At 45.9% G+C, this 8,410-nt stretch overlaps 1 protein-coding gene across 3 annotated transcripts in view; it reads left to right on the top strand.

Moving 5' to 3' along the window:
* tmem259 (transmembrane protein 259) overlaps window positions 1-5,884 on the top strand; it is a 16,701-nt gene extending 10,817 nt beyond the window's left edge. For 2 of the 3 annotated variants that reach the window (XM_037697863.1, XM_037697861.1), the window contains exons 5-12: window positions 52-162; window positions 252-374; window positions 450-550; window positions 631-688; window positions 1,030-1,113; window positions 1,580-1,712; window positions 3,830-3,929; window positions 4,030-5,884. In XM_037697863.1, coding sequence (XP_037553791.1) covers window positions 52-162; window positions 252-374; window positions 450-550; window positions 631-688; window positions 1,030-1,113; window positions 1,580-1,712; window positions 3,830-3,929; window positions 4,030-4,764 — 1,445 coding nt within the window. In that variant the 3' untranslated portion in view covers window positions 4,765-5,884. Of the gene's footprint in view, window positions 1-51; window positions 163-251; window positions 375-449; window positions 551-630; window positions 689-1,029; window positions 1,114-1,579; window positions 1,717-3,829; window positions 3,930-4,029 lie in introns of those variants that run through there. The other variant, XM_037697864.1, reaches the window with a different exon arrangement.
* The last annotated feature ends 2,526 nt before the right edge of the window (window positions 5,885-8,410 follow it).

The following is an 8,410-nucleotide window of genomic DNA, read 5'->3' as shown; positions in this document are numbered from 1 at the left end:
GTGTTGTCCTGTTTGTTGTTGTTTACACCGTGTGTTGTGCTGTTGTTTCAGTGTGGCCTCAGGACGAGTACATTGTGGAATATTCACTGGAGTACGGCTTCCTTCGTTTGTCTCAGAGCACCAGACAGAGACTCAACATCTCTGTCATGGTCGTCACTCTGGGTGAGTCTTAACTAGGACTAGTCACATTACCTGACCCGGTCACATGACCCGGTCACATGACCCTGTCTCTTCGTTCTGTGTTTCTTCAGATCCCATGAAGGATGAATGTTTTGGTGATGGCTTCAGCCGCTTCCTGCTTGATGAGTTTCTGGGATATGACGATATCTTGATGTCGAGCGTGAAGGCGCTGGCAGAGAACGAGGAGAACAAAGGTACAGAGGGGCTCTGCCCACTTTCTCAGGCTGGAGCTCCATCAGCAGGGTCATGATGCCTCTGGTTCTTTGCAGGGTTCCTGAGGAATGTGGTGTCAGGAGAACATTACCGCTTTGTCAGCATGTGGATGGCCAGAACCTCGTACTTGGCTGCCTTTGTCATCATGGTCATATTTGTAAGTTCACCTGGAGCTGTGCTGTCTGAGTCCTACCAGAACCTTTTAACACCAGACCTTTGGTTCTGTTTGTGTTTCAGACTCTGTCCGTGTCCATGCTGCTCAGATACTCCCACCATCAGATCTTCGTCTTCATCGGTCAGTTTTCTCTGAGGCACCAAACACTGAACCAGACTGGACCAGCTCAGGGGAACCCAGTCCAGTTGGACTGAGATTCATTCAACATGCAGTCTGGACCGGTTTAATGAGGTCCACCCTGTCCTGCTGAATCTGTGCCTCACAGATCAGTTTGTTCTGGATCAGGACCGTGAGCTCAGTCTGGTCCAGTCCAGTTTGGTTCTGGTTCCGTTAGATTTTAGGCTTCATTGAAACTTGGAAGTAGTTTAAGTTCAGACTCTTCCAGATAAAAACCGTTTAGATCCAGTTGAGTTGATCAGAACCTTAAATCCTGTTCTAACCTGGCCTCCGTTCCTCCTTAGTGGATCTTCTGCAGATGTTAGAGATGAACATGACCATCGCCTTCCCAGCAGCCCCTCTGCTCACCGTCATCCTCGCCCTAGTTGGTAAGTTTGAACTCCTAAGTTCTTATTTCCTGTTTCACAGTCAAAGTGTTCTCGGGACTTTTTCCTAAAAAACGATCGGGTCCAGTTGTCGAACCGTTTTTTAGACCCCATGCTCCGTCTTTTCGTGATCTAGAAACAACGTTTTATATGTAATGAAAACATTCATAGTCCAAAATATGTTTTGTGATTTGTCAATTCAACCTTTATTTATTCAGGTTAGTGTCACTGAGCCTCGAGGACTCTTTTACAAGAGGGACCTGATTTTAACAGAGCGATGACAACACTGTCATCACGATCATACTAAAGCTTAGAAATAGAAAAATAAATGGAAGAAATTATATAAAATAACAAAACAAAAACAGCTAGATTATAAAGTGATGTAAAAAACTAAAAACAGGAACGTGTCTGCGCTGGTTTGTGCCATGAACGTAGCTTGTTGATTTATGATGTCACTTCCTGTCATCAGGTATGGAGGCCATAATGTCCGAGTTCTTCAATGATACGACAACAGCCTTCTACATCATTCTGATTGTTTGGTTGGCCGATCAATACGACGCCATCTGCTGCCACACCAACACAAGCAAACGCCACTGGCTGCGGTGAGTCACATGATGCGGTGTCATGGCTGCCATGGACCAAGATGGTAGAAACATGTTAACACCACCACTTGGACAGAGCACAGGGTTTTTTCCTGTAACCGTAACTGGTGAATGTTCTTCAACATGTTCTTCCTTCTGGTGCTGGTGTTCAAGTTCAAGTTTCTTTGTCATTCACATCACTTGTGGTACATGAGGTGGAAGGAAATTATGTACTCGGGGTCCAAGTTACACACAAAAATAGCAAAAATATAAAGTATAAAACAAAACAGTACATATGGAGCTAAGATCTACGCTAAACACTAATAATGTAAAACAATGTGGTATATTAAACAGCAGCCTGAACATGAGTCTGTGGTGAGCAGATGGGTATGAGTGAACACAGCAGCATGAGATAATCAGCAGCATGAGATCAGCAGCACAGATAAGTCACATATCACCAATTAAAGTGTCATTACAGTGATTCTCCTGGTTAGAGATTCATGAGTCTAACAGCCTCAGGGTAGAAGCTGTTCCTCAGTCTAGTGGTTCTACACTTAATGCTCCTCAACCTCCTTCCTGAGGGGAGCGGGACAAAAAGTGTGTGTGCTGGGTGAGTGGGGTCCTTCATGATGCAGGTGGCCCTCTTCCTGCATCTGGAGGTGTAGATGTCTGTGATGGTGGGGAGACTGATTCCAACATCTTCTGTGCAGCCTTCACCACTCTCTGCAAAGCTTTTCTTTCTGCAGCTGTGCAGCCTCCATGCCACACGTTGATGCTGGAGCACAGGATGCTCTCCACTGCACACCTGTAGAAGGAGGTGAGGACTGAGCTTCCAGACCAGCTCGCCTCAGCCGCCTGAGGAAGTAGAGTCTCTGATGAGCTTTCTTCATCAGGCTGGTGGTGTTGTTGCTCCAGCTGAGGTTGGTGTTCAGGTGCACACCCAAGTACTTGTAGCTGGAGACCACTTCCACCGCAGATCCTCTTATGTTCAGGGGGGTGTAGGTGTTTTTGTTCCTACTGAAGTCCACGACCATCTCCTTCGTCTTCTTCACACTGATGTGAAGGTTGTTCTTCCTGCACCAGCTCTCCAGGTGTTCCACCTCTTGCCTGTAGCTGGACTCATCATTGTTTGTGATGCATCCCACCACCGCTGTATCATCTGCAAACTTTACAATGTGACAGCCTGGATGTGTAGCTGCACAATCATACGTGAGCAGAGTAAACAGGAGGGGGCTCAACACATATCCCTGAGGAGAACCAGTGCTGAGGGTTGTGGTGTCATGTTTTTATTGTGCTTCATGAAGTTCTTATGCTTGTTTTATTCTTTGTATATTTGAGTGTTGATTTTATGTCTGTGGTAAGTATCAATATTAAATAAACTTTACTTACTTACTAATTACTTATGGTGGAGCAGGAGAAGTTGTGGATCCTCACAGACTACGGTTTGTTGGTTAAGAAGTTCTGGACCATATGGAGGAGCTTAGTCCTAGTGTGGATAGTTTGTCCATCAGGGTTTGGGGGATCATGGTGTTGAAGACGGACGTGAAGTCCACAAAGAACATACGGACGTAGGAGTCCTTCTGCTCCAGGTGGGTGAGAGCAGTGTGGACCACAGAGGAGATGGTGTCTTCTGTTGATCGGTTCTCATGGTATGCGTCCTGGTGAGGGTCCTCGCTGATGTTGGTTGTTCTGATGTGGGTCATGACCAGTTTTTAGAAGCATTTAACGACTTTCAGGGTGAGGGCCACTGGCCGATAGTCATTCAGACCAGTCACTGTAGAGCTCTTAGGGACTGGGATGATGGTGGTGGTCTTCAGGCAGGTGGGAACTGTTGCCAGGTGAGGGAGGAGTTAAAGATATTACGTTAGCAACACGTTTCTTCCATCTGCTGATGGTGTTATTAGTGCACATCTAGCTGGATGCTTACACCCGGTGCCAGTGGAAAAAAGTCGCCATATTTCCTGAGAAAAGATGAATTCGTCACATCTGTTCATTTTCATGCTCGTTCTTACAAACCTTTAACTTTGAGCTCTAAACGTGTAGAGATTCAGAATAGAATTAGAGGTTCTGTTACCATGGAGATATGGTTGGTGCACGTATACTCTGTTGATTGACAGTGTTCTGTTTGGGTTCTGCAGGTTCTTCTATCTGTACCACTTCGCCTTTTACGCCTATCACTACCGCTTCAACGGTCAGTACAGCAGTCTGGCTCTGGTCACCTCTTGGCTCTTCATTCAGGTCAGAATCTTTCTTTTACCTGTATGATGCTCCGCCCCTTCTATCCAGGGCTGATCAGGGGTTATGATTGGATAACAGCATTTTTCTTGTATCACTGTAGCACTCCATGATCTACTTCTTTCACCACTACGAGCTTCCTGCCATCCTGCAACAAATCCGGATCCAGGAGATGCTTCTGCAGAACCAGCAGGCAGGTCAGAACCAGACGGCTCTGCAGGACAACCTTAACAACAACCACAGTGCTGCTACCGTTGCTGATCCAGGACCTCCCGGACCTGGCCAGTCTGGGGCTGCCAGCACGGACGCGCCTGCACCACAAGCCGAACCCCTCCCACCATCGTCGGCAGAAGGTGCTGGGGAGGAGAGGGTGGAGTTGAACTGGGTTGCTCAGACAGCCGCCATCATTACTGAGGCTCTGACCTCCTCTGTCAGTCCAGGAGGAGCTGGAGGTCAGGGGTCAGCAGGAGCAGAGGTCAATGTGGAGTTCTCTGTGGGCGGAGCTGCAGGAGGAGGAGAAGTTCTAAGTGCTTCAGAAGAAGCTGCTGGAGGAGGAGCCAAGACTGAGCTCGCACTTGGAAAGGAGGCTGAGCCCCAGAGTGAGGTGGAGCTTAATCAGGCTGGGTTCCAAGAGGAGGCGGTGGAGCACCAGAAGGAGGCAGAACCCCGAGACGGAGTGGGGTCTCAGAAGGCGGGGCTTCACAGAGAGGTGGAACTCAGAGAAGAGGCGGAGCTCTCAGACAAATGCCCCGCCCCTCAGACAGCAGGTACAGACTGCGAGTGCAGAACTCCTGAGCAGCAGCACCAGCAGAGCCCCGCCCACCCGAGCTCATCCTGAAAGTCCAGGTGTGCTCCTAACGTCATCAGCTCACCTGAACGACTCAGTGCTTCAGTTTGTCAGCTGATTATTCTGATTGGTTAGAATTTATTAATCGGGTGTTTCTTTTACTGCAGACGGGACTGCAGCAGGTTCTGTTTGGGCTTTCAGGAAAACACGCAGCTGAGGTTTGGTTCTGGCCCAGAACAACTTGAAATGGGCTCCAAATAGAACCAGAACCATGTCTGAATGTCTCATTGATCGATTGATTCATAATTTTGGCAGCAGAGTCTGGAACTTCTCAGCTGATTCCACCAACAGTTAGAAACCCCGCCTTTATCAATATCATCATCAGTAACTTCACCAATAAACAATTAATACCTGATCAGTGATAAATCAATAAACTAATATTTTATTTTTTATAAGAAACTGGAAGGAAAGCCTGGATCAATAACTCATTGATCTGAGTTCTAGTTGCTCAGTAAAAGCAACTGATCAACTGAGTTCTAGTTGATCAATAAAGGTGATTGATCAACTGATGGTCTAAAAACCATGAGGAGTGATCGGTTTTGATTTTCACCTATTGATCGGTGATTGGCTCTGATTCTGACAGACTGAAGCACAAACTGAACTCTTTCCATCTGCTTTTATTTTGGAGGAAACAGGAAATGGAGCTCAAGCTGATCAATCAATATGATCTAATGCCTTATTCTCAGACTGTCAGCAGCTGATTGGTCGTGCAATATGACACCAGTGGAGTCACAGTTTAAGCCCCGCCTTCTGGGAGGGGAGTGGCCTGTCAGGGTGTCAAAGGTCACGTTTGTTGATCCTGTTCTGTTCATTGATCCGACCTTCATCCTGTTCCTGGATTGTTCTTCAAACGCCATGAAGGAGGCGGAGCCTGACTGTGACCATGGGACACGAACTGGGGGGCGGGGTTTGGACACACTGGGACATTTCTTCTTTGTGCCTCTTTGATGACTGACTGTAGCTTGTTAGAAATCTGAAACTCCTCAGAGTGAGAGATTTTACCTGCACAACAGGTGAGGTGCCGCCGTACAGCTCAGAATAATTGATTGATTATTGAGATGTCTATTGATCAGTTGTGAGTCACCTGTAGGTCATAAATAAAGTTGTTTCAGCGGAACGCCTCTTCTTGTTCAATTTGTTCACTTTTAATAGGTGGTTTAATAGACTAATATAATTGTGTGTCATCAGCATAACAATGAAAATTTATCCCGTGCTGTTTAATAACTTTACCTAATGGAAGCATATATAAAGTAAAGAGTATTGTTCCAAGCACTGGACCCTGAGGAACTCCATTACTAACTTTGGTGTATCATTCTAAATGTATACAGTATATATATATATATATATATATATATATATATATATATATATATATCAGGTGTTTCAATCACTTCCATGGCCACAGGTGTATAAAATGAAGCAGCTCGGCATGCAGACTGTTTTTACAAACATTTGTGAAAGAATGGGTCGCTCTCGGGAGCTCAGTGAGTTCCAGCGTGGAACTGATAGGATGCCACCTCTGCAACAAATCCAGTCATGGAATTTCCTCGCTCCTAAATATTCCACAGTCGACTGTCAGCTGTGTTATAAGAAAATGGAAGTGTTTGGGAATGACAGCAACTCAGCCACGAAGCGGTAGGTCACGTAAACTGATGGAGCGGGGTCAGTGGAAGCTGAAGCACATAGTGCGAAGAGGTCGCCAACTTTCTGCAGAGTCGATCACTACCGACCTCCAAACTTCATGTGGCCTTCAGATTAGCTCAAGAACAGTGCAGAGAGCTTCATGGAGTGGGTTTCCATGGTGGAGCAGCTGCATCCAAGCCATACATCACCAAGGCAATGCAACGTGTCGGATGCAGTGGTGTAAAGCACGCCGCCACTGGACTCGAGCAGTGGAGGCACGTTCTCTGGAGTGTTGAATCGCACTTCTCCATCTGGTAATCTGATGGACCAGTCTGGGTTTGGCGGTTGCCAGGAGAACTTGTCTGACTGCACTGTGCCAAGTGTAAAGTTTGGTGGAGGAGGGATTAAGGTGTGGGGTTGTTTTTCAGGAGCTGGGCTTGGCCCCTTAGTTCCAGTGAAAGGAACTCTGACTGCTTCAGCAAACCAAGACATTTTGGACAATTCCATGCTCCCAACTTTGTGTGAACAGTTTGGAGCTGCCCCTTCCTCTTCCAACATGACTGTGCACCAGTGCACAAAGCAAGGTCCATAAAGACGTGGATGCAGAGTCTGGTGTGGATGAACTTGACTGGCCTGCACAGAGTCCTGACCTCAACCCAACAGAACACCTTTGGGATGAATTAGAGCGGAGACTGAGAGCCAGGCCTTCTCGTCCAACATCAGTATGTGACCTCACAAATACACTTCTGGGAGAACGGTCAAAAATCCCCATAAACACACTCCTAAACCTGTGGACAGCCTTCCAGAAGAGTTGAAGCTGTTCTAGCTGCAAAGGGTGGACCAACGTCAAATTGAACTCTGTGGATTAGGAATGGGATGTCACTTAAGCTCATGTGAGTCAAGGCAGGTGAGCAAATACTTTTGGCAATGTAGTGTACAGGTATATAAACTCAGAATCCTAGACAGAGAAATTCAGATAAACTTCCATCTGTTTTATTTGTTTAATGTATTTGAGTTACAAAAATGGAATTAAAGCTCAGTGGATCTAAGGAACTACAGCGACACCAACATAAATCTCTGGTGGCAACATAAAAATAAAACATTTAGACTATGATGTAAACAGGAAAATAACTAAATATTGTTTATGCCTTGTCTGTAGCTGTAATGTTTAGTTTGAGCCACTGGAGGGCGCTCTGCTGCCAAATCAGACTGCTCTGGTTTTTATTTTTGAGCAGATATTTAGTGTTTTTAACTCCTGCTATTATTTTCATTCATACATCTCCGTGAAGAGCTTTAAGCAGCTGTTTGAGAATAATTTCTAAGTAAATCTGAAATGTTAGAATGGAATTTAACTCGAAGAAGACGTGACACCACAGACATGCTGGTGGAGATTCTCAGTCATCCAGAATGGAACAAAGCCTAAATCTGGAACAACAAAGAACTGGGCTTTAATTCTGGAAGAAAAGATCTTCTCATTTCCATCCAGAACTTTAAACATCTTCTTGGACAAAAGCAAACAGTCTTCTTCTCCTGTTTAGAAATCCAGTTGTTGTCTCCCATCGCAGAGCGAAGAAGAGGAATTAGAAATACCCTCCATCCATCCATGCATGTTATGCGTGTGATAACTTGAAAAATATGTAAAGTACCGACTTCCATTTAGGTGTGTGGCATGGAGGCTGCACAGCTGCAGAAAGAAAAGCTCTGCAGAGAGTGGTGAAGGCTGCACAGAAGATGTTGGAGTCAGTCTCCCCACCATCACAGACATCTACACCTCCAGATGCAGGAAGAGGACCACCTGCATCATGAAGGACCACACTCACCCAGCACACACACTTTTTGCCTCGCTCCCCTCAGGAAGGAGGTTAAGGAGCATTAAGTGTAGAACCACTAGACTGAGGAACAGCTTCTACCCTGAGCCTGTTAGACTCATGAATCTCTAACCAGAATAATCACTGTGAAAAACCACATCATGTTGCTGCTGATCTGTTTCATGTTGCTGCTGATTTGTTTCATG

This window comes from Nematolebias whitei, chromosome 3 (assembly GCF_014905685.2).
Source record: "Nematolebias whitei isolate Nwh7 chromosome 3, NemWhi1, whole genome shotgun sequence".
NCBI classification, from domain to species: domain Eukaryota; kingdom Metazoa; phylum Chordata; class Actinopteri; order Cyprinodontiformes; family Rivulidae; genus Nematolebias; species Nematolebias whitei.
The sequence above is the reverse complement of the archived record's forward strand: the minus strand, read 5'-3'. Positions and strand labels throughout refer to the sequence as shown.